Source organism: Triturus cristatus, chromosome 5_2 (assembly GCF_964204655.1).
Source record: "Triturus cristatus chromosome 5_2, aTriCri1.1, whole genome shotgun sequence".
NCBI classification, from domain to species: domain Eukaryota; kingdom Metazoa; phylum Chordata; class Amphibia; order Caudata; family Salamandridae; genus Triturus; species Triturus cristatus.
The window spans coordinates 1,062,118,159-1,062,145,288 of record NC_140588.1 but is presented as its reverse complement, the minus strand read 5'-3'; the positions used below and the strand labels follow the sequence as shown (position 1 = coordinate 1,062,145,288).

At 48.1% G+C, this 27,130-nt stretch overlaps 1 protein-coding gene across 1 annotated transcript in view; it reads left to right on the top strand.

Annotated features, from left to right (window-relative positions):
- LOC146829668 (tumor necrosis factor ligand superfamily member 13B-like) overlaps window positions 1–25,828 on the top strand; it is a 234,290-nt gene extending 208,462 nt beyond the window's left edge. Inside the window, exons 5-6 of the mRNA XM_085608339.1 lie at window positions 1,887–2,031; window positions 24,261–25,828. Of these exons, the coding sequence (XP_085464465.1) occupies window positions 1,887–2,031; window positions 24,261–24,376 (261 nt within the window). The 3' untranslated portion in view covers window positions 24,377–25,828. The remainder of the gene's footprint in view (window positions 1–1,886; window positions 2,032–24,260) is intronic.
- The last annotated feature ends 1,302 nt before the right edge of the window (window positions 25,829–27,130 follow it).

Here is a 27,130-nt window from a genome sequence, read left to right as displayed (position 1 = left end):
AGAGACAATGTTTACCCGTGTCAGCTGTAGGCTCGCTGGCAAGGATGACGGCGGCTGTCGGAGGAGTTCGGGAGCATTTCTAAACTGCAACCGCCATCTTGGCTCCCTTGGCCACGTCCCCCAAATTACAAACTGTTACATCCTCCTGATATTTATACCATTTTTATATGACCCTCTACCACACTTATTGTACTTTTAAAATATTAAAGAAAATGTACTCAGACACAGTATATAAATGCCCCATTTGCAGTAACAGAGATGCCGATCATAATTGCATGTTTTTTTTATTTTTTGGGGTTGGATGGATTATGGTTCAAGATAAATCACTTTTTTAAAATAAGAGTGAATCCTAGTATTAAAAATTATTCATATCTGGAAGATTTTTGGGTTAGTAACATTTACATCAATGAACCTGTAACAACTCAGATGATCATATGTTTGACTTCACCAATTACAAAATGATTAATTGTCAAAACATGAAAGAATGTAATTCCCTTGCAGTTTGGTGAATGGTGTAAGAAATATTGTTTACATATCTAAAATATCATGGTCTATTGTTGAAAAGGGAGTGTTAAGAAAACAAAAAGGTGGGAAAAAATATATTCTTGTTTGAAATGATCTGCGAAAAAAGTATGAAGTATAAGATATAAAGTCTTCAATGATTAGATATCATAGTTGGTATAATGCCAGACCATCATCTATTACATCATATTCTTGAATTGTGTACTATCCAGTGGCTTCCTATCTTTAAAAAATAAAAGAATTCTTGGAGTGGAAAAGCAAATGTAACCAATGTCTTGTGGGAATTCTACGATAACACCTAGGGTACTTGAGTGCTGTAGGAATCAAGTCAATCTTGTCCTATATGAAAATGCAGTAGCATACAGGCTCATAGAAAGATATTTGAGGGGTTGCCTCACCCATACCTTATCATGGCATGCTTCATTATAGGTGACCTCTCACACTGGAGTAGGACAGTGCCACTCCAGTGGACTCAACCAAATAAAATTAGGAGTTCTTTGATTTTTTTTACAGGACAAATTCACCGGTCCAGATCACAATTTAAAAATAACTAGGGGTATACCCAAGGAGATATATTTATTAATGTGTACCCCTAGTGTAGGTTAAAACCAGAATTGTGGTTTAAGGATAGAACATAAGGGTTTATCTAACTATTCGAGAATACTAACATGTTTCTACTTAACAATAGTGTAAAAAATGATCAAACGTCGACATCAGAGTCAAAGAACTCCCTATCCACATAGCACATGCGTTACATGCAGAAACACACAGGGACTATGCTCTCATACCACTGGGATATCCATCATGACAAAAACCCAATTTTGGAAAACTACGGGCTTCATGGATCAGAATGAGGCGTGTCGCCTCTGTAGTCACACAGTCCAAGGGGCTGAATAGGTCAGATAGGGCGTGTCAAATTCTTGACGAATGTGTGAGCTCAAAGGAGACGCCCCTCTTTCTGATCTATGAAGTCTGTAGTTTCTCCATATTGGGGTTATTTCATCATGGATATCCCAGTGGTATGAGAGCATAGTCTCTGTGTTCCTGCATGTAACGCATGTGCTATGTGGATAGGGAGTTCTTGGACCCTGACGGAGACCTTTAGCCATTTTGAGGCACTATTGTTAGGTCAAAACATGTTGGAATTCTCGAGTGGTTAGGTGAACCATTATGTACGTTAGGTGTTATGATGTTGTAATCAGCAGGATCCATGCACTTGGGTTCTTTTCCCTCTTGAATGTCCCATGGGGATTATTTGTGGAAATTCCAGCCCACTCCTCTTGACAGCTTTCTTTAACCTGCAGCACCTGACTTTTTTGATGCATGTCATCACATTCTGTGACTGTGGGATGTCTCTTCTGTAGGTTCTGTATCAGGAAAATGGCCTCCCGATGGGACATCTCATCCAGAGAAGGAAGCAGGTGGTAGCAGGGACTGACCTTAAGATCCTATTGCGCTGCATCAGAAACATGCCAGAGCTCAACAGTAACAACTCATGCTACACTGCAGGTGAGTTAGGGTTTCTTTTTCCCAATAGGTGACTGGGGAGAGTAACAAGGAAATTATATTAAATTATTGTCATTTTGGCATGCTTGTGTGTGGCGCCAAATCTAGGAAAGAGTGTGAATAGCAAGCAGCTCCTTGCAACATCACCTCCCATTTAAAATTCATAATCAAATGAATGACAGTTTTCATGTTCCTTTTTTCCTGAAGTTTATTACTATGGTAATTCACAATCATTCATTGGTAAGGAAACATTCATGTAGGAGGCTGGCTTAGTATATGGTGCACACTTATTTAAGTGGAGCACCTTGCACTAATCCAGACAACCCCTTTGATGATCTTAGTGGTCTTAGACAACCTTAGAAAGCTCTCTAAGTGGTAGCTGTGGAAAACAGCCTTCAGGCTTAGTCCAAAGGAGAGTGAAGCAGCTTGTTGTACAAAGAAAAAAAATATATTATAAACACTCACTAACACATTGCAATATCTCCTGTAACCCCACGGAGGCAGTGTGCAGAGTGGAAACATAACAGGGTGCTCAATACAATTCAATGAGGAATTTGCGGTTGCAGTCTTCAAGAAGATGAACCTTTCCCAGATGACTCTGAAGAAACCCCATAGATGATGGAAGGTTGGAGAGTCACCCCACTCATGGATAAGCCGGGAATCAGGATACTTACACCAGGGAAGCCGGGTGCATAGGTGCGAAGTGACGTCGGGATCCGCCGTAGACCACAATGGAGGACTTCAGTAAAGATGCCACTGGCGAAGAAGGTAAAAGAGTCTGTGGATTCAGGAAGAGAGGTACCTGCAAGCAGAGGGGACAGATGCTATCCCACTCAAGAGTGACCAGGAGGCACAGAAGACAAATGCCCACCGATGCTGGAAGATGCAGGAGAGTTGCCGGTGATCTTGGCGCTGCAGCTGTGCAAACCAGGCAACACTGTGGAAGACCATGAGCCATTCACGACCTGTCCCATGTCGGATGTCAAGAGTCAGGGAGTCGGTGTCCGGCGGGAGCACCAACAAGCCTTGGCAGCGGCAACAAATGTGGCAAACTAAAAAGGTGCAGTGTAGGGACCAGCAAGGTCCAAGGGACTCACCAAGTGCAGGAGAGTCAGAGCAGGCACTGAGCAAACAAGAGAGTCCACTGGAGCCAAATAAGACTCTCAAGAGGACCCACAGGCCGGCGCAACAAGAGCCGCAAGTGGACCTCGAGCAGCTCACCAATGAAGCACGACCACGGTGCAGAGGATGCGGTGAGGATGAAGATCTTTGTAGGAGGAGATGTTGGAGGCTCGAGCTTCTTGGAGACCGAAGATCTCTGGAGAAGAGAGTCAACAAGCCTTGGCAATGGCAAGCCGACAGAGTGAACAGGGGTACGGCTCTAGCGGTCCCGATGACAGATACTGACTTCAAACTTGCTGAGAAGACAGTGCAGGCCTTGAGGGGGTTGCAGAACCACCCCCTAGGTTGCTGAACCTTTCAGAGTCCATGGGAGCTCAGGAACAGCAGACTGGTCAGCTTCGTCTCGGTGCCAGCAGATGCAGGGGAGTGACTCCTTCACTCCAAGGGAGATTCCTTTGAGTGTCTTGGATGCCCACAGGCCTGGAGAAGAACCTGTATGGAGCACAGGTACAGACAATGCAGAAGACTGGCAGGACGACGAGACCAGGAGCAGCAGGAATCTTCCAGATGCAGTCTCTGTTCCCAAAGCGAAGTCCAGTGTGCCCAGACAGTTGAAGATAAAGTGGTTTTCGATCTGAATCTTGTCCCACGATAAATCTCAAAAGCCACCCATGGGTAAGCCCTTAAGTACCTTAAGGAAAAGGTTGGGACGATTCAGGGGTCCCTCCCAGAGAAGGGGCTGGACATTGGAGAGGATACTCCCATGTCCTTTGTCCAGTCTCACACCAGGGCATGAGCCAACGGCTCCCTGAAATGGTTTCAACTGGAGTATGCAAGGAGGGCACCAAATGTGCCCTTCAATCAGACTGAGTGGCGCTGGCAAGTGCCCCAACCTGGGCCAATACACACAGTTCTGTCTGGGAGGTGGTCACACCTCCCTGTGACAGGAAGCCTATTGTCCTGCCTTCCCCTGCTTGAGCTTGGCTCAGCAGCAGGAGGGCAGAATCATGTCTGAGGTCGGCATCAGCCATAGCTTGCTGTCAGACTCTGGAACATGGAGGGCTTCCTGGAGTAGCCCCATAGTGCATGAAACCATACATTCAACACTGTTTATGGTGTTGGGGTATGATCCAACATGTTTGATAGCAAACATGTCAGGATTTGTTACAGCCAGTTTAGAGTTAGCCATCGCGTAATGACACATGGCCACTCTATGTATCGTAATGGCTGATGCACTTACGATTGGAGAATGGACTCCGGGGATTGAAGGGTTGTCATGTTCATGCAGGGGCACCCTCACACTTATAACCAAGCATCCTGCCTTCAGGATTGAAAGGCCTGCTTTAGGGGTGACTTATAGGTTTTAATTGTAAGGACCTCAGATACAAGAATGGCAGGCCTGTAGTCTCAATTTAAGTAGTCTCCCATGGGTGGCATAGTACTGAATACATGCTTCAGCCCATGGGGAACCCCCGGTGTACCTATGCCCTGGGTACCTTAGTACCATATACTAAGGACTTACAAGAATAAAACAATAGCCAATCTGGGGGGTACCTAAGTACTCACCATGGTCCAATTTGGGGTGGAAGCACAGAGACTGGGGTCCTGTTTATCAGGATCCCAATCAGACTACTCAGAAAACAGAATGACACCAGCAAAAAGTGGGAGTAACCTTGATAGCAGATCCTACTCTCCTACACCCTCTCTTTAGTGAAAGAGAATAACAGTGTGTGTGCATGTGAAATGCTGCACATTCAAAATCACAGTCATCTTTAAAAGTGACTTATCTTAAACTGCATAAGTTAAAATGTGTTTGCAGACCATTACATACTGCATTTTGTTGTATTTATATGCACTGTAAAGATTCACATTTATTCTCCAAATTTACTCCAGGAAATTTCTTGCTTAAGGGGGAGCGAAATATCAAAAAGTAATTGTGACAGACAATGGGTTTGATATGTGCCCATGCATTATGAGGAATAAAGTACCCACTATCGTATGCAAAACGGATGTTGCAAGTTGTCTTTCAATTGAATACTTTTATATAGGAGCTGCGACTGCATGAGCCTACTAATTTGTGACCAGAGAAATCCTCAGTGCCTTGAAATGCCATTAGTCTACAGTAGACGGCACTTTATGATATAGACTTTGAGTTTATTTATTCTTATAAGAGGAATGTGCAAATGTGTAACCTCACATCCACTTCTAAAGCTCTGTCTAGTCTTCGCTGCCAGTGGAGAAGAGGATTCCCTACAAAGCTATGTGTTATTGCCACAGGATTCTGTGGAATAAAGGCACAAGCTACCTCTGCGCGATGATAACCTCTGACGCACCTGCCCGCAATCTGAGATCTGCGGCAGCCCACCTGGTCATGGTGCCCAAAATCCAAAGAGCCAGGATGGGAGCCCGATCTTTTGGCTATCTCACAGCCAAAGAGTAGAACACGTTGCCACTGACTCTGAGAGCCGAAGCTACTGAAAACATGTTTCGCAAGGGACAAAAAACTGGCTATTTCACCGCTAATCTGGTATTATCTGCATGTCCTCTTCAGCATCTCCTCTCTCCTCAGCCTAGGCTTAGCCTTTCCTTTCTCTTCCTCAGGGGGTCTCTATCCTAGCGCCGGGACACACCGGTGGGTGTAACCAGGCCCTTTACAAATGGAATGCACCGTTGCCGGTAGCCAAATAAATGTCTATATACAGTTGTCTACGCCCCATGTACGTGGGAACACTAACATCTAATAGCAGTATAGATACATGCTCATACAGTCCTATGTGACACTGAAGCACACCCCTTCATTTACAAAGTATATAGAAGTACACTTATTTAAACGTTGAAAGTTCCTTTTGCCAGTGTCTTTGAAGACCCCACCAGGAAGACTCCAACTTGTGGCTGGATGGCAGGCCAGGGTGGTTAGAAGGAAAAGCTGATGCTGCACTGTTTTAATTCATTGGGAATCCTTTTACCCACAAGGCTAGGCACACCCAGGTCATGATACAACGAGAATTAGTATTATTTGAAAGCAATTATATATTTTTAATATAGTATCATCATTTTTATATTAACTTCTATAATGTAAATGTATATTTCTTTTAATGTGTATTGTAATTTGAAAGTGACATGTTTTGCTATGAATTAGGTTGTTATAAGTTATTCAATTAATGTTAATGTTTATATAATATACAGTTTTTTATAACTGTATTACATTTTTTTTAAGTAACCATTTTTAAAGGTATTATGATGATCCCTGTACGCATTTATATAAACTTGCCCATGTAATGGCGGTATTTGGTTCACAGGGTTTTTGTTGTCGACAGTTGCATTGCGAAAATGTTAAGTCTGTGTTTTTACCATGATATGTTTGCATCCTAATATTTTTGCCCTCGATGATGTGTCATAGAAGCCCTGTAAGAGATCTGAGCTTTGTCTGTACCGAGCTCATAGCTTAAACAGACACACCAAATGGCAATTACTACACAGGCAGGAGGTAAAGGGTCTCTGCAAATACCCCATCGGAGGGACATGGGTACCCTCCTGGTCTCTGCAAATACCCCATCGGAGGGACATGGGTACCCTCCTGGCCTCTGCAAATACCCCATCGGAGGGACATGGGTGCCCTCCTGGTCTCTGCAAATACCCCATCGGAGGGACATGGGTGCCCCCCCTGGTCTCTGCAAATACCCCATCGGAGGGACATGGGTGCCCCCCCTTGTCTCTGCAAATACCCCATCGGAGGGACATGGGTGCCCCCCTGGTCTCTGCAAATACCCCATCGGAGGGACATGGGTGCCCCCCTGGTCTCTGCAAATACCCCATCGGAGGGACATGGGTGCCCCCCCTGGTCTCTGCAAATACCGCATCGGAGGGACATGGGTGCCCCCCCTGGTCTCTGCAAATACCCCATCAGAGAGACATGGGTGCCCCCCCGGTCTCTGCAAATATCCCATCGGAGGGACATGGGTACCCTCCTAGTCTCTGCAAATACCGCATCGGAGGGACATGGGTGCCCCCCTGGTCTCTGCAAATACCCCATCGGAGGGACATGGGTGCCCCCCCTGGTCTCTGCAAATACCCCATCGGAGGGACATGGGTGCCCACCTGGTCTCTGCAAATACCCAATCGAAGGGACATGGGTGCTCCCCTGGTCTCTGCAAATACCCCATTGGAGGGACATGGGTGCCCTCCTGGTCTCTGCAAATACCCCATCGCAGGGACATGGGTGCCCTCCTGGTCTCTGCAAATACCCCATCGGAGGGACATGGGTGCCCTCCTGGTCTCTGCAAATACAACATCGGAGTGACATGGGTGCCCTCCTGGTCTCTGCAAATACCCCATTGGAGGGACATGGGTGCCCTCCTGGTCTCTGCAAATACCCCATCGGAGGGACATGGGTGCCCCCCTAGTCTCTGCAAATACCCCATCGGAGGGACATGGGTTTCCTCCTGGTCTCTGCAAATACCCCATCGGAGTGACATGGGTGCCCTCCTGGTCTCTGCAAATACCCCATCGGAGGGACATGGGTGCCCTCCTGGTCTCTGCAAATACCCCATCGGAGGGACATGGGTGCCCTCCTGGTCTCTGCAAATACAACATCGGAGTGACATGGGTGCCCTCCTGGTCTCTGCAAATACCCCATCGGAGTGACATGGGTGCCCTCCTGGTCTCTTCAAATACCCCATCGGAGGGACATGGGTGCCCCCCTAGTCTCTGCAAATACCCTATCGGAGGGACATGGGTTTCCTCCTGGTCTCTGCAAATACCCCATCGGAGTGACATGGGGGCCCTCCTGGTCTCTGCAAATACCCCATCGGAGGGACATGGGTGCCCTCCTGGTCTCTGCAAATACCCCATCGGAGGGACATGGGTGCCCCCCCTGGTCTCTGCAAATACAACATCGGAGTGACATGGGTGCCCTCCTGGTCTCTGCAAATACCCCATCGGAGTGACATGGGTGCCCTCCTGGTCTCTGCAAATACCCCATCGGAGGGACATGGGTGCCCCCCTAGTCTCTGCAAATACCCCATCGGAGGGACATGGGTTTCCTCCTGGTCTCTGCAAATACCCCATCGGAGTGACATGGGGGCCCTCCTGGTCTCTGCAAATACCCCATCGGAGTGACATGGGTGCCCTCCTGGTCTCTGCAAATACCCCATCGGAGTGACATGGGTGCCCCCCTAGTCTCTGCAAAAACCCCATCGGAGGGACATGGGTTTCCTCCTGGTCTCTGCAAATACCCCATCGGAATGACATGGGGGCCCTCCTGGTCTCTGCAAATACCCCATCGGAGGGACATGGGTGCCCTCCTGGTCTCTGCAAATACCCCATCAGAGTGACATGGGTGCCCTCCTGGTCTCTGCAAATACCCCATCGGAGGGACATGGGTGCCCTCCTGGTCTCTGCAAATACCCCATCGGAGGGACATGGGTGCCCCCCTGGTCTCTGCAAATACCCCATCGGAGGGACATGGGTGCCCTCCTGGGGACATTTCGTGAGGGTGTTCCCAGCACAACACCCATCTCTTTACCCCACTCTTTCTTTCAGCTTCCACCCAGCTGTCTTCGTTAGCCCAGCAATAGAGTTCTTTTACAGGCCTTCCCGCTGTGGTCATACTCACACTGTAATCACGTTCAGCCTTCCATAGTAACAGCGCCTCCTCCAGGCTGCCAGTATACCCGGATCTTGAAGTGGAAAGGCTCGTGCAGGGGGGCCGGTTCCAATCTTCAGCGCGCGCTCAGACTTCAGAGGCCCGGCCCGTGACGTATGGCCGCAGCTTTATGGCCACTGGCCAGAGCCTTCTTTTAAGTTTGCCAGCTGCTTCCCATTTATGTATATGAATAATTTATTTGTCTGGTTTCTGTAGCCGAACGTGGCCCAGGGGCCTCAGGGCGCTTTACAGTGGAACCCTTTAGGTTATGGCGAATAAAGAGAGGGGGGCAGGAGGTAAAATGAACAGACACAGCGGATTACCATTAAACTAGGGAGGATAGGATGACACATATCATGGAAGGGAGAAAAGTATCAAAGGCCAGGAGTTAACAGGAGCAGAGACAAGAGGGGGCGATAAATCAGTGAAGCGGCAGCGGAGAGGCACCGTAGATCATTCAATGAAATCCGCGCTGGCAGTCAGTCAGTGCAAGATCTCTCTGCGTCACCACCCGCAGCCTCGGCCCCATGCACTGCAGCCAGGGCACGACCCCAGGGGCTGGCGGGCCCTTTCTATGCACACGAAAACAGTGCATCTCCCGGTCCCCTTGACGTGGCGCACGCGGGCGCCAAAGTTGTATCTATCCCGCTGTCCCCAGTGCTAATGTCGCCCAGATAAGTGTACCAATCATTCACTTTTGTCATTTTTGCATCTCTTTTCGAGAGAGAGGTGACTCACACCAAGCATGCCCTTTGCAGGAATAGGACACGTAACAACACAAACTTTTACAACGCATGCCTTTACAATGCGGTTTTTACATCGCAACATCCATTACAACGCATGATTTTAAAACGCATGCCATCACAATGCATTTTTAGAAACTACACTTACAACAATGCATTCCATTACAACGCATACCATTACAGCGCATAATACGTTTAGGGCAACAGTAGGGTAAGTGTTGGATAGTGTAGGGGTAAAAATTACTATTCCCACTCCAGTGAGTGCAACAGAAGGGAAAGTGTTGGATAGTGTAGGGGTAAAAATTACTATTCCAACTCCAGTGAGTGCAACAGTAGGGTAAGTGTTGGATAGTGTAGGGGTAAAAATTACTATTCTCACTCCAGTGAGTGCAACAGTAGGGTAAGTGTTGGCTAGTGTAGGGGTAACAATTACTATTCCAACTCCAGTGAGTGCAACAGAAGGGAAAGTGTTGGATAGTGTAGGGATAAAAATTACTATTCTCACTCCAGTGAGTGCAACAGTAGGGTAAGTGTTGGATAGTGTAGGGGTAAAAATTACTATTCCCACTCCAATGAGTGCAACAGAAGGGAAAGTGTTGGATAGTGTAGGGGTAAAAATTACTATTCCAACTCCAGTGAGTGCAACAGTAGGGTAAGTGTTGGATAGTGTAGGGGTAAAAATTACTATTCTCACTCCAGTGAGTGCAACAGTAGGGTAAGTGTTGGCTAGTGTAGGGGTAACAATTACTATTCCAACTCCAGTGAGTGCAACAGTAGGGTAAATGTTGGATAGTGTAGGGGTAAAAATTACTATTCCAACTCCAGTGAGTGCAACAGTAGGGTAAGTGTTGGCTAGTGTAGGGGTAAAAATTACCATTCCAACTCCAGTGAGTGCAACAGTAGGGTAAGTGTTGGCTAGTGTAGGGGTAACAATTACTATTCTCACTCCAGTGAGTGCAACAGTAGGGATATGTGTTGGCTAATGCAGGGGTAACAATTACTATTCTCACTTCAGTGAGTGCAACAGTAGGGTAAGTGTTGGATAGTGTAGGGGTAAAAATTACTATTCCAACTCCAGTGAGTGCAACAGTAGGGTAAGTGTTGGATAGTGTAGGGGTAACAATTACTATTCCCACTCCAGTGAGTGCAACAGTAGGGTAAGTGTTGGCTAGTGTAGGGGTAAAAAATACTATTCTCACTCCAGTGACTGCAACAGTAGGGATATGTGTTGGCTAGTGCAGGGGTAACAATTACTATTCTAACTCCAGTGAGTGCAACAGTAGGGTAAGTGTTGGATAGTGTAGGGGTAAAAATTACTATTCCCACTCCAGTGAGTGCAACAGTAGGGTAAGTGTTGGCTAGTGTAGGGGTAAAAAATACTATTCCCACTCCAGTGAATGCAACAGTAGGGATATGTGTTGGCTAGTGCAGGGGTAACAATTACTATTCTAACTCCAGTGAGTGCAACAGTAGGGTAAGTGTTGGATAGTGTAGGGGTAAAAATTACTGTTCCAACTCCAGTGAGTGCAACAGTAGGGTAAGTGTTGGATAGTGTAGGGGTAAAAATTACTATTCTCACTCCAGTGAGTGCAACAGTAGGGTAAGTGTTGGCTAGTGTAGGGGTAACAATTACTATTCCAACTCCAGTGAGTGCAACAGTAGGGTAAATGTTGGATAGTGTAGGGGTAAACATTACTATTCCAACTTCAGTGAGTGCAACAGTAGGGTAAGTGTTGGCTAGTGTAGGGGTAATAATTTCTATTCCAACTCCAGTGAGTGCAACAGTAGGGTAAGTGTTGGATAGTGTAGGGGTAACAATTACTATTCCCACTCCAGTGAGTGCAACAGTAGGGTAAGTGTTGGCTAGTGTAGGGGTAACAAATACTATTCTCACTCCAATGACTGCAACAGTAGGGTAAGTGTTGGCTAGTGTAGGGGTAACAATTACTATTCTAACTCCAGTGAGTGCAACAGTAGGGATATGTGTTGGCTAGTGCAGGGGTAACAAGTACTATTCTCACTCCAGTGAGTGCAACAGTAGGGTAAGTGTTGGATAGTGTAGGGGTAAAAATTAAAATTTCCACTCCTGCAAGTGCAACAGTAGGGTAAGAGTTGTACAGTGTAGGTGTAAAAATTACTATTCCCACTCCAGTGAGTGCTACAGTAGGGTAAGTGTTGGATAGTGTAGTTGTAAAAATTACTGTTTTCCATTACTTACCTTATAACGGCATGTGTTGTAGTGGCGTGCCTTGTAATGGCATGCGTTGTAGTGACATGCGTTGTAATGGCTGCGTTGTAATGGCATGCGATGTAAAGGATGTTGCGTTGTAATGACTGCGTTGTAATGGTTGTTTCCCCCTTTGCAGAGACTACTTACTATAAACTCGGGAGGGCCTAACTCATGATGTCATACTGTGGGGCGTTGAAGAAAGCGGGCAGAACCTTTGCAAAACTTTGTGCCCCCTTTCCAGAAGTGCAATTATCCTAACACCGACAGGATTGAGCCTCAATTCAAACACATACCGTATATAATGACATCCGTAATGCCAAGTCAGTCTTCGTCATGGAGTCATGTTTAAATGAACAATCCAGCGCCATCCGACACCTTCTCATTCCTCAAAATTACACAATTCAGACAGACAACACAGACTAGAAGGGAGCGTTGTTGTCATCATTAGACATTCCATATATAGCTAGATCTCTGCACAAACATGCAGTGCCTTGCAATGCCTCGACTTATAGCTCTATCTGTTTCTCATCCGACTGGCCGTTGCTGCACTGATGCTTTGTGAGCAACTTGCATGCTCTTTCTGCCGTATAGCGATTAATGCTGGTACCTTTATGCTGGCTTTAAGGTCCTTGTTTTTGAAATTGTGATTCTATGCGCCATTGTGAATATGGAGTCTCCGCCCTGAGTGCAGAGATTCTTCTATACGTAAAATATTGTCGTAAGTTACATATAATAACCATACGATCGGAATGTATGATTATTCTGACTCCACCTCCTAAACTTGACTTTGGGATTGACATACCCAAAGGCCGTATATCCTGTGATTGGATCCCATAAGATCTGTTTCTGGTAAAGAACCCAATGTGATGTAACGTGGGAACAAACTGGTGTGCTCGGAGTAGGTCTTATTCCTGTCCGTCACAACTGTATGCAAAAGCCTGTGATTAGACACTGCTTGTTTCTACGGCACGGCGTGGGGAGCGACCCTTGACGCTGCTCCAGGCAGGTCGCTCCCCACGCCGCAACAGCACCACCTGTTGTGCCTGCATTCTCTGCTCGCTACTGCCGCTACTGCCTCGAGTTCGAGGCCTTCCTCCACCCGAAGGCTACCACCTGCGCCTCATCCCTGGTGGCCAGTGGCTGGCCGTAGGTTCGCTGGTACTGTATTGCTCCTGTTTTATTGCTTAACCGTTTCGTTTTTTTTCCTCCTCTGTTTTGACTTGTATTTTGTTCTTTTGGCCTCCTCTCTCCCCTTGTACTCTATATTGCTCCTGGTTTATTGCTTAACTATTTTCGTTTCTCTCCCCCCTGTTCTACTGCTATCTTGTTCATTTTGCCTCCTTTCTCCCGTTGTATTCTGTGCCCTGTGCCCCCTTTTGCCTTCTGTTCCCTCGCCGTTCCTGCCCCCGTTTCTCGTGCCGCTGCGTCCCCTGCGGTCCCGCCCTCCTGCTCCGTACTGTATTGCCTCTGTGTTCACTGTTAGTTCACTGTTAATCGCCTCGTTTTTTCTCCCCCCGTTGGATTCTGTGCCCTGTGCCCTCTGTTTGCCTTCTGTTATTTTGCCCCCGGTTCTTCCCGCCGCTGCGTCCCCTGCGGCCCCGCCCCCCGCTCGCCCATTCGTCCACTCCCTCCTCCCAGCTGCTCCTCCCTCCCACCTCTCCATCTTATGGCGGCCGCTGCGCGGTGAGGAGAACGACCCTTGACCCTGCTCCACCAGGTCGCTCGCCACGCCGCAACAGCACCACCTGTTGTACCTGCGTTCTCTGCTCGCTACTGCCACCACTGCCGCGAGTTTTAGGCCCTCCTCCACCCGCAGGCTACCAGCTGCGCCTCATCCCTGGTGGCCAGTGGCTGGCCGTAGGTTCGCTGGTACTGTATTGCTCCTGTTTTATCGCTTAACCGTTTCGTTTTTTTTTCTCTCCTCTGTTTTGACTTGTATTTTGTTCTTTTGGCCTCCTCTCTCCCCTTGTATTTTGTATTGCTCCTGGTTTATTGCTTAACTATTTTCGTTTCTCTCCCCCCTGTTCTACTGCTATCTTGTTCATTTTGCCTCCTTTCTCCCGTTGTATTCTGTGCCCTGTGCCCCCTTTTGCCTTCTGTTCCCTCGCCGTTCCTGCCCCTGTTTCTCACGCTGCTGCGTCCCCTGCGGCCCTGCCCCCCCTGCTCCGTACTGTATTGCCTCTGTGTTCACTGTTAGTTCACTGTTAATCGCCTAGTTTTTTCTCCCCCCCGTTGGATTCTGTGCCCTGTGCCCTCTGTTTGCCTTCTGTTCCCTTGCCCCCGGTTCTTCCTGCCGCTGCGTCCCCTGCGGCCCCACCCCCTGCTCGCCCATTCGTCCACTTCCTCCTCCCAGCTGCTCCTCCCTCCCACCTCTCCTTCTTATGGCGGCCGCTGCGCAGTGAGGAGAACGACCCTTGACCCTGCTCCACAAGGTCGCTCCCCACGCCGCAACAGCACGACCTGTTGTGCCTGCGTTCTCTGCTCGCTACTGCCGCCACTGCCGCGAGTTCGAGGCCCTCCTCCACCCGCAGGCTACCACCTGCTCCTCATCCCTGGTGGCCAGTGGCTGGCCGTAGGTTCGCTGGTACTGTATTGCTCCTGTTTTATTGCTTAACCGTTTCGTTTTTTTTTTCCCTTCTCTGTTTTGACTTGTATTTTGTTCTTTTGGCCTCCTCTCTCCCCTTGTATTTTGTATTGCTCCTGGTTTATTGCTTAACTATTTTCCTTTCTCTCCCCCCTGTTCTACTGCTATCTTGTTCATTTTGCCTCCTTTCTCCCATTGTATTCTGTGCCCTGTGCCCCCTTTTGCCTTCTGCTCCCTCGCCATTCCTGCCCCCGTTTCACCCGCTGCTGCATCCCGCCCCCCCCTGCTCCGTACTGTATTGCCTCTGTATTCACTGTTAGTTCACTGTTAATCGCCTCGTTTTTTCTCCCCTTGTTGTATTCTGTGTCCTGTGCCCTCTGTTTGCCTTCTGTTCCCTCGCCCCCGGTTCTTCCCGCCGCTGCGTCCCCTGCAGCCCCGCCCCCCGCTTGCCTATTCGTCCACTCCCTCCTCCCAGCTGCTCCTGCCTCCCACCTCCCCTTCTTATGGTGGCCGCGCGCAGCGTGGGCGCCTAAGGCAAGCCCGTCTGTGCCCATCCGCGCCTGGACGGCGCCCAGCGCCAGAACACCTGGCCCCCGCGAACGCCACAACACCCGAGACCACTGCGACTCCAGCACCCTCCACGCACTCAACGCCGGACGATCACGCACCTGCTGCCTGGCCACCCCAAAGCGCACCCAAGGACCCTTCTCCTGTCGGAACTGCAGCTTCACCAGCATCCGGCCCGCCAACCCACCGACCAGGAAAGAACCCAACTACCTCAGATGCATTCTTCTCAAAACCCGCTCCGCCCGCAAACACGCCGTTGAACTCTGGGCCCTACTCGACTCTACCTCCCCAGACGTCGCCTTCCTGATGGAGACCTGGCTGAACACCTCCTCAGCACCCGACATCGCCATAGCCATCCCGGAAGGCTACAAGATCACCCGCAGGGACTGCACCAACAGAGTAGGAGGAGGAGTCGCCATCGTCTACAGGAACACTCTCAGAGTCTTGACCAACACCAACGACACCCTCAGCACCGCCGAACACCTGCACTTCCAGATCCACACCGACCCCAACATCAACCTCAGAGGAGCCCTCGTCTACAGACCCCCCGGACTCCGATCACAGTTCAGCGACTCCATTGCCGACTTCAGCAGCACACACACCCTCGCCTCCATGGACTACATCCTCCTCGGGGACCTGAACTTCCACCTCGAGAACAACAACGACACCAACTCCACCACCCTGATCGACAACCTTGCCAACCTCGGACTCAGACAACGCGTCACAACACCCACTCACTCCGTCGGCCACACGCTTGACCCCATCTTCTCCGCAAGCCCCCACGTCTCCTTCAACCACACCACGAACTCCACTGGACTGACCATCGCTGCATCCACTTCACCTTCCGGAAACCCACCACGCACCACCGCACCCAACAGATTCCTCGCCGCTGCTGGAGCAAAGTCACTGAAGATCAGCTAACCACCACCCTCGCCCAGAGCCCATTTGCCGACCACACCGACCCCGACTCCGCCACCCGCATCCTCAGACAGTGGATCGACGACTGCGCCAACACCCTCGCCCCGTTCAAGAAACCCTCCAACAGCCACACCAGCAAGAAAGCCAGCTGGTTCACTGAAGACCTCCAGGCCGCCAAGCAAACCTGCCGAAAGCTAGAGAAGAACTGGCACCGTGAACGAACACCGGACAGCTACACAGCCCACAAGAATGCCACCTTCAGACACCATCCCCTCATCAGATCCTCCAAAAGGGCCGCCTTCAAAGACCACCCAGACAACAATGCACACAACAGCAAAGAGTTCTTCAACATCGTGAAGGAACTCTCCAACCCCAGCTCCAACAACAACGACATCCCACTTTCGCAAGACCTGTGCGACTCGCTGGCCACCTTCTTCCATCGCAAGATCGCAGAAATCCACGACAGCTTCAATGCCACGACCGCCCCGACAACCACTGAGACCTCCGCCCCCACGACCACCATCCGCACCGACCCCCTGCTCTCCTGCACCAACATAAACGACAACAACACCATCAAGATCATGAACATAGTCCACTCTGGATCCCCATCAGACCCATGCCCACACCACATCTTCAACAAAGCCAGCACTGCCATCGCACTCCATCTCCAGAAAGCCATCAACATTTGCAACCTTCCCAGAGAGCTGGAAGCACGCCGAGATCAACGCCTTACTCAAGAAACCCAAGGCGGACCCCAAGGATCTCAAGAACGTCCGACCCATCTCCCTGCTCCCGTTTCCGGCGAAGGTCATCGAGAAGACCGTCAACAAACAACTGACACGCTACCTCGAGGAGAACAGCATCCTGGACCCGTCCCAGTCCGGGTCCTGCAGCAACCACAGCACCTAAACTGCCCTCATCGCCGCCACCGATGACATCAGGACCCTGCTAGACAACGGAAAAACCGTGGCCCTCATCCTCCTGGACCTGTCAGCCGCCTTCGACGCGGTCTGCCACCGCACACTACACACACGCCTCCACGACGCCGGGATCCAAGAGAAGGCCCTGGACTGGACCACCTCCTTCCTCTCTGGCAGAACACAGAGCATCCGCCTCCCCCCCTTCTGCTCCGAAGCCACCGAGATCATCTGAGGCGTACCCTAGGGCTCATCCCTTAGCCCAACGCTGTTTAACATCTACATGGCACCGCTCGCCCACGTCGCCCGACTGCACGACCTCAACATCATCTCTTACGCCGATGACACCCAGCTGATCCTCTCCCTCACCAAGGACCCTTACACCACCAAAACCAACCTCCACGAAGGAATGAAGGCCGTCGCCGAATGGATGAGGAACAGCCGACTGAAGCTGAAGTCAGACAAGACGGAGGTTCTCATCCTCGGATCCACCCCCTCGGCCTGGGACGACTCCTGGTGGCCGACCGCACTGGGAACAGCTCCAACACCCACCGACCACGCACGCAACCTAGGGGTCATCCTCGACTCCACCCTCTCCATGACTAAGCAGGTCAACGCCGTCTCTTCTTCCTGCTTCAACACATTCCGCATGCTCCGCAAGATCTACAAGTGGATCCCCACCGAAACGAGAAGAACGGTCACCTAGGCCCTCGTCAGCAGCAGGTTGGACTACGGAAACACCCTCTACGCAGGAGCCTCGGCCAAACTCCTGAAACCGCTTCAACGCATCCAGGACACCTCTGCACGCCTGATCCTTGACATCTGGCTCCCCGTAAACAAGAGGATAACCTTCAAGCTCCTCACCCACGCACACAAGGCACTCCACAACACCGGACCAGCTTACCTCAACAGACGACTCAGCTTCTACACCCCCACCCGCCAGCTCCGCTTCGCCGACCTCGCCCTCGCCACAGTCCCCCGCATCCGAAGAGCGACCTTCGGCGGCAGATCGTTCACCCACCTCCCCGCCAAGACCTGGAACACCGTCCCCATCCACCTACGGCAGACCCAAGACCTGCTGACCTTCAGAAGACTCCTCAAGATCTGGCTTTTCGAGCAGTAGCAGCATTCCCCACCCCCAGCACCTTGAGACCCTCACGGGTAAGTAGTGCGCTTTACAAATGTTATGATTGATTGATTGATTGATTAAAAAGAATTGGTTCCTTGCGTTCTCATGAATAGTATGGCATATTCGATCCCTTTATTTTGTTACTTGAGTAAAACTTTGTGATTAACAAGCAACTTGTTTCTAAAAAGAATTGGTTTCTCATGTTCTTGATTAATGCCTCCCTTGACCAAAGTATCTTCCCAGCTGCACTGAAGAGCAGGTAAATCACCGGCATAGTCAAAAAGCCTAACCTCGACCTTACCTAAGCAGCAAATTATCCTTCAATAGTCAATCGTCTGGTGCAGGGGAAAACTTTAGAAAAAACAGTGGCCAAACAATTTATAAACATACTCTCCAAAGGACACCACCTGGCCAACAATATGTCTGGATTTAGACCAGGTGTCAGCATCACAAATGCACCTTTAAAAGTACTGCACACCATAGTCCACATTAGTGACAAATGCCACATATGTCTGCTAATTGTGCTCAGCACTAGAAAAGCTGCTGAGAAACTTTTCTGCACCATCAAAGGAAGTAGACATCAAGACAGGTAGACCCGGTCTTGAAGAGCCTAACGAACTGTGATAGTGAAAATGTGGTATACCTCATCACTTGTCCGTGCAGCCTACTCTATGTTGGCATGACTACTCGCAAGATAAAGATACGAATAAATGAACATCGTAGCACTTTAAGGTGCAATAAGAATAGCACCAAATTGACACAGCACTATTTGGAAGCTAACCACAATGATGGTGACCTATCCTGGGTGGTACTGGAGAAAGTGGCAGCAGATGCGCTGGATATTACCAAACCACAAAATGGTTCACCTGGGAGCAGAGGTGGGTGTACTGCCTGAGATCTTGGAAAAATGGTCTGAACGACAAGATACCTTGGATACAGTTGTGAAGTGCTGTCCCTATCAGTTAATACCAAGCATAGATACTACATCTGAGCTATCACTGAGCACATTGACCTAGGACAAAGTAGTCCCCCCGGCATGACGATTGACCCTTGTGTTATCACAACATAAAAACATAATTTCTTGCTATAGTCTTAGCCCGAGAGGCAATAAAAGCCCCATTGCACAATCCCCCTTTTTTCCCTAAAAATCCTTATTGTAAAAACACAGTGCTTATGTAGAACTACAACCACTGGGACTCAGTGTATTAACTACCACTGTTTTCTCAATAGCTGATAATGAAATGAGGGTCATATCAGACTACAACTCCCAGCATTCATTGCTGTGGGGTTGGGGCCTTCAAACACGGGGATTCAAGGGGAGGACTGGACCTCTGAACAAATGCTCTCTGAGCATTGGCCCATTGGTCCCCCATGCACTATTGACACATGAAGTGGGACACTCCCACTGGGTCCGATCAGGTGGAAGGCTGACCTTGTCTCTGCTAACACCACACAGGTGCAATCAGCTGGTGAGGGGCGCTCACGTAGAGCAATGCCTGCCGGACCGCTGAGCCACTACTTACAGATGCAATGGTCTATAATCAGCAGCAGGATTACATGCCACGGGGGGGAGGTGCACACGGCCGGATACACAACTTATAGAAACAAGCATTTGCAATGCAATAGGTGTCGAGATTTTGACCTATTGGCATTGTAAATTACAATGCCTTTTATTGATTTGTTTAAATAAACCTGCAATAATAAAAGGCATTGTCATTTACAATACCAATAGGTCAAAGTTTCTAAAAATGACACCTATTGCATTGCAAATGCTAGTTTAGTAGATACAGCTTTGCATCAAAAGTAAAAGTTGTTGAATAGGAATGCCCATGCACCACCCTTAGTGTCTCCCTCGATGCAAAGTTACACTACTTTCCGTTATTTTATGACTGCTATTCAGCGCAAAAGATAGTTTGCGCTAACAAGTAAATGCCAATTAAACACTTAGCTCGGGTGGTGTCACTTTTGTAATGCAAACTTGTTGCACAGTGTTATAAATTTGGGTACCTTCGTGTCTGGGCCAAGGGAAGCTTTCTAACCTGATGAACAGACCCACTCCCCACTGACTGTGATTATGGGATCTGTGTACGTTTTGTATTCCTACGCTGTACCCGAAGTACATCTTCTGTCATGGTGTCTGGAGGAAGCATTCGGAAGGTACAAACTGGGGAAATGATAGAAAGTGGCAGGCGGAAGTGACAACACCTCTGGGAATACATTGAAGAACTGCTAGATGATGTCACGCGAGCCACGCTTTGGAAGAGCCGGCAAAACCCATGACTGTTTAATCAGTTTATATATTTGAAACTGTTGCTTTAAAATGCACCTCTGCATGAAATTGCACAGGGAGATAACACACCTCGCTTCAAGAAAAAGAGAATCCTCACTAAAGCTACACCACCCACCCAAAGAGGCTGCGATGCGCTACACTCACTTTCATGTGTGGAGTTTGTCAAACATGTTAATGTCACATGACACTAAAGACAAGTGCATAGCACTCTTGTGGTGGGTGCTGCAAACAGCATAAGAGGGCGTTAGGCACTATACAAATGTTATAACATTTGAGTCTTCGGCTACCCACTCTTGACGACATTTGACCTCTGTTTGTCTGGCGTCAGGATGTATTGTGGCGGGTCGAGTAAGTACTCTGTTAGTTGTGTATTGGATGATGAAATTGTTGTGGAAATGAGCACCTCTGTACACAGTGCTGTAAGAGCCGTGCAGAAATAAAAACATCAACCCCCAGGAAGCCTACAGTGCTATGAAGCCACTCTGCAGCAGCCGAGGGCTATACAAATTCTTGCAAATGAAAAACCACCACAACTAAAACAAACTTGCAGTAGTTCTCCGAACAATACAGAGTGGACAGGCACTCTGCCCGTCCCACGTTAGAGCCTGTTGGTGAAAGTATGCCAAGCAGTGCTTCTAAGCAGAGCGCCCCTGCCAGGGATCCTGTGCACAAAGATGTCTACGTACTCACAAGACTGGAGCCAGCAACAGTAGGTAATGGCGGTGGGGTGCGCTCAGCACACTCCAAAACGTCCAACACCGAGTCTGGCAGCTAGCAGCACCGAGACGAGCAATAGAGATGCTGCTGGTCCTCCCTTGCAAAAGATGGCATCTCGTGAGTGTGTGGTGCCGTACGCGTGCACAATATCCAGTTCGGAGGGGCGAGCCAGAAGGAAGACAGGGTGGTCACCCAAATGCGTGGCTTTAGCATAAACTGTGACGCGCGCAAATAGAAAGCATAGGCGGAGCTTCTATCCCACTTCCGAAGTCGACTTGACAACAATAGATCTCACCAGAGCGAGCAGCGCATGCGCTGCAATGCTAGGTGAGACCTAAAAACTAGTACACAGCTGAGAAGAATCACGATGAAAGCGCTCCACTAATTGGAGGGGCGTTTACAGGCACATAAATATTTCGACATTCACTCCACTCCCCCCTAATCATTGGGAGGAAGGAGTGAGCAGCGCTAGGTAATCTATAAGGGATGCACCTTGGAGTAGTAAGTGGGTAGTGGAGTGCGATAGCTCTCTGGCACTACTGGCTCAGTCTCGTTTTGTTGATAACAAGGGGGCTACAATGAAGACGGTTGTTTTATTTCCCTCCTACACAGTGTGTGACTACAGAGGTTCCTGAGCCCTTCCTCCGTGGGGCACAGATGAGCCACAGTTAGGGTAAGAGGAGTGTGAGCTGACCTTACATCATTTTAGTATGGTACATGTGATGCACGAGTGCAGTGTCACACCCGCAATTTGTGCATTCAAATGTGCATGCTGCGTGTTTGTCGGCTGCTTTCAGCCTATCATTGTAAACATTCAGTTTGCCTGTTATTTTCCCCACGGTCTAAGTGGGGATGAGGCTTGGTTCCCCTATTACCCACACTGGTTTTTAATACTAAGTGAAATCGCTCTCAAAGTTGAGAGGTCGTTTTAATGTATTGCTCTGGTTTTTACATATTCATAACAGGTTCAGTAGTTAGAAGTGCCTTTCTTATAAAGTGTTGGCCCGCTCTTCATCAAATGGGGTTTTTGAAGAGCAAGGGGAGTCCTGGTGGTGTTAGGACATTGCGTCACAATTCTTTGTGTGTCCATAGATAGGCCTAAGGTAGACAATAACTCATAGAGGAATACATTAACATTTTCTTGGGTGACTTTCTAGTGCTTAACATATGTGATTGGAGGCCAGCTCACCTTGGAGACCCCATTGCCTCCTGTTCCCTACCTAGGTTTCTGTGGTTTGGTGCTAATTGTGCTTGACGTATCAGCAGTCTTAACGCAGCCGATCTCCGAAGATTGCTCCAGACATTGAACATCACATGGGCTTCTACATCAAGGCCCTATGCTGGTCCAGCTCCTTTATAACTAACACATTCATTCTAGTGAAAATCAGAGACCACACCTTCACCATTTCCGAAATGCTTTGCAATGCTCCACATCACGTAGTCCTCGCTCCAACTTTATTTAATCTACACATGAAGCCTCTAAACTAAATACTAAAAACCGCAGGCATAACCCTGCGTCAGTATGCAAATGACACCAAAGTCACTGCCTCTCTCAATTGCAAACATGGATGCGAGAGAACTTCCTCCTGCTAAATCCACCGAAAAGAGAAGTTCCCCCTCCTTTCAACATCCCTTAAAAGCATATTTCATGCTAATCTCTTGGAATCTTCTTAATTGAAGGTCTTGCTTGCCTACACCAAATAGCTACATTTCATCTTAGACTTGAACCTCATATTAATCACTCACATACCCTGAAAAAACCGAACATCTCAGTGAAAACTGCAGTTCAATTTTACACTGCGTCAATGATCGACTTTGGAACTTGGATTTTAGCAGGAGACGGCAAACATCCATCACTCCGCTTAGAACCGTTTTAACTTTGGCTGCAAGACTGGTTCACTCTGCAGGTGACATGACCACATTCCACCAATACTTCAAAGCCTCCGCTGGTTACCCATCACACGAGAGCCATGTTCAAAATTTGCTGTGCATAAAACCATTCACGAAAACACCCCTCCATACCTAGCCTATCTACTCATCATCTCTGGAGATCAAGGGGACTTAGAAATCACAAAGCCTTCTTCAGGAACTGCTTAAATTTTGGAACATCTACAGCACAGAAACTAGTTCTCCGGTGCAGCAACAGCAGCTTGGAACTCGGTGCCTCCCAACCTGCTTTGAAGGGTGTATGTGGTATCTTCCTCCAAATGTGACATGGATGTTTGGCTATCCTGTGGGAATAGCATGAAACCATGCAGACAATGCAAACGTACATTATCTAAATACTTAAATCTGATAGCAGTCATGTGGTTATGTCAAGAGACCGACTAATAAATAGGTTACTAGCTCGTCCACATGATGCAGAATAGATGAGGCTTGGATGCTGGCACTTGTTACTGATGTCAATCATCAGCCTCACGTGTAGCAAACCGCTGCGCTGCTTGTGTTCAAACTGGCAAACCCGCTCACAAGCTCCAGTTGAATGAGGTGAGCGAGGCAACAGAGAGGAAACTTGAGGAGGTAGAAGCACCTGAGTGGGAAGAGTGGAGCACCACGTGAAGAGACCGTGAAGCACATAGACAGAAGTGTTGTGTGAAGTGTCTAAGCAACTCCTTCCAAGACAAAACCAAGGCCCGCATTGGCTGCCAGGGTCATCCCCCACACATCTGTGACCATTCCCTCTGCCCTGAAGCCTTCACTATTCCCCCAGTGTAGAGTTATCCCTCAGGTGACACTGACTTATACGCTTTGGCATGAGACATCAAGGCAATGTCTCAGGCCACAGAAAAGGTTCAGGTTCAGACTGTAGACAGCAGGTCTTTCCTTCCAGTTATGCAGAATGCACAAACCAGCTCTGCTCACAGGCTCAGCCTCAGAGAGAAGAGCAAGAAACTGGAGTTACAGAGATTTTATAAAGTGAACCACTGGCAGCAGAGAGATTCCTGGAGTTACATAGACCGACAGTCCTGAACTTCGATCAGCAAAGGGTGTATCTGGCCTCTCCATCACACATTATGGCTATCTTTCAGGTGACAAAGAACTTACAGGTTCAGTCCTCATGCAGGGTGTATCAAAGCACTTACAGAAACACACATGTACCTACAGGCAAATATATACAGTGCAATATGTTCACTTTCAGTCACAAACATATTGTTGTTTGGCTGTGCTGAGATCATCTTCATAATGTTAAAATATTTACCTGTTGTCAGTCTCTGTCAAACATCAATATCTGTGCTCTTTGTCTGTGGTGCACTCGTGTCGCACTGGGGTCCATGGATAAGTAGTTTTGCACGTTTTGTGATTGCAGTATTTCGACTTTGACTTTCCTCCCTTGCATGGTGATCAATGGTCTGCCTTCTGTTCCTCCTCAGGGGTGGTGAAGCTCCAGCAAGGAGATGAGTTGGAGTTGATTATTGCTGATCGCCCACAGGCACAAGTCTCCCTAGATGGTGATTCCACGTTTTTTGGTGCTATACAGCTGTTGTGACCAGCTCGGGCTCAGCCCAGTGCCACACTGAAGACTAAGTGTAACATGTGACGTGACGTGATGTTCTGATCTTTGGAAGAACCCTCCACTACATCCACCATACTCCTGTGGTCCCAGGAGTCATATATCATTACTTGACTGCTCTCATTGCGCGACACTCCTTCTTTGTTATACTTCTCTCTATGAACCAGACTCTCCATTCACTCGCTACCTTGTCCTTTTTCAGAACTCTATTTTCATTGTTTATCAATTCCATGTGAGTTGTTTAGTCCAATGTCCCATAGGCCACACGCAATGCGAGAAACTAGGATATACCCTATCAGAACCACACACTGTTGGTGTAAAAAATCTTGATCATATGTATTCCAATATAGCTCAGATATCATTGTATACATTGTATTTGCATGCAAGTCACACATGTTAAAGCTCTTACATTTAGCGTGGGTAGGAGGACTGCCAGTGGCCAGAGAATGTATTGGAGGCATTTAATGACTACCAGTGGCCTGAGTGTGGGTAGGAGGTGACAGAGGACTACCAGTGGCCTGAGTGTGGGTAGAAGGTGACGGAGGACTACCTCTTCTGATGGTACTGGTAAGCATGACATTCCGGAAACATACACACCTTTTTGTGGTGCTTAACGACATAACAAAGCAGCATTTTTCCTAGAAGCCACTGCTAATTTTGTGGCTCGTCACTGGCATAATTAGGCAATTTAATTTGATTTCTAATGACTTATGATGTTAGCAACTTAATATCATACGGGCTAGTTTAGCCACTGCTGCACATGCTCATGTGCTTCACCAAGGACAGATGTTTGTCTCTCTCTGTAGGTTTAGGGACATGCACAGCTACTGTGCACTAACCACACAGCTGAAAGCAGAGTGCTTATAAATTATCTGAGCCAACCACATCCAGTGTGAATTTGTCAGTTGGTTTCATCTTGAATGTATTAGGCTTGTGATGTCCTTGAATGGTTGGAAAGTGGGGAAGCCAAAACAAATATAGAAGTGTGCAGAATATTCATAATATTCATGGCTTTCTTCAGTTTTTCCATGAGATGGCAAAATGTACAGCAAAAGCCACAGGCCATAGGGCAACCCTGCACGTGGCACAGAGGCAAGATGTGTGACTCACAGACCTCACAGTAAAATAGTATTTCTGGCCGATATTGTCAAACAATGATTTCCTTTTACATTTATTCTAGACATGAAAACCAAAGAGAGAACAAAAAAGAAGCATTTATTATTTAAATCTACATAGGATAGCTATACGATGAACCAAGTTCAGGTTTAAATGTATTTATAGTATTTAAAACCGTAAAAACTTGTTAAAAACCTGTATCATACACAAATATGATTGAATCGTTACAGTACAATGTACAAGAAGGAATTAACAATGCAGTTGCTTGGGCTGGTTAGCAAATGTATCTAATAAAATTGAGATGTCATCATTGATGTCAATGATCAGGTCATGAGTGATGTAATATGGGAGGTCATATGCAGTGCATTGTGGAGGCGTAAGTTATAGTTAGCATGGTAACTATAACTGCTGTATTTCTATGATTTTGTACGAGTGAAATGTGAACCTAACTTTAACATCCATGTAACCTTTGTTTTTCCACTGAATTTGTAAGGTTTTCTTTATTCTATTTCTTTACTATAACATCCCTGTAACCTTTGTTTTTTCAAGTGAATTTCAAAGGTTTTTCTAATGTTGTTTGCTAACTATAACGTCCCTGTAACCTTTGGTTTTTAAAGTGAATTATTAAGTTTTTTTAAAATGTATTTCCTAACTGTAACCTTTGAGAGTGTGTGAGATTGCATGAGTATTTCAGTGGATATATGAGTGAGTGTATGAGGGTCTCAATGGGTATGTGAGTAGGTCTGTGTGGGTCTGGAAGTGTCTCTATAAGTGTCTCACTGGGTGTGAGAGTGGGTATGTGAGTTTCTAATTGGGACTGTGAGTAGGTGTGTGAGGGCCTGCGTGGGTGTCTGTCTGAGTGTCTGTGTGGGTGTGTCAGTACCTGTGTCAGTTACTGGGTCAGAATGGAACCACACCTGCCTCTTTATTCAAAAAGAGTCCTCAGTTTTACACAAAATTTCTACTCAAGTGAAGTACTTTCTACTGGTTAAGTACTAGGTGCTATCTCCTTGGGTAAATCTCCAGCATCATTGCCAAGCCTCGAACCCAGTTCCCCAGACTCGAGGTCGACCGCCCTAGCCGTTAGGCCAACTCCTCTTCAGAACGGAAGCTCACCTGCCCTTTTATCCAACAAGGCTCCACAGTTTTGTACAAAATGTCTACCAAGTTGGAGTACTTTCTACTAGTTACTAAGTAAGTACTACCTTGTTGGGTAACTGTCCAGTGTGTATTCTACACTACAGCTGCGTAATGTCTCCAGCGATCTTGTGTGCTTCTGGCAATGTGATTGTTTCTCAAGCGTCTTTATCCCCTGGGCCTGGCAGCAAGTCAATGGGTGAGGTGGGCCATGCTGCCCCCTCTATGGGCTGGTTTCGGGCCCAGAGATCCCATCCCCAGGGGCCTGGTCTCAATTCAGTGGGCGAGGTGGGCTACATAGCCCCCCTTGGCCCGGGAACCCCACCTTCTGGGGCCTGGCCGTGTCATTTTGGATGGCCTGTAGTCCTCCTAGGGCATTCAGTCTCCACCATTGGGGACTGCAGGGGGAGCCTGAATGCCTCTGTGGTTCATACCAGAGGTGGTGGTCCCGTGGGTTGTGTATGGCCCAGGAGGGGG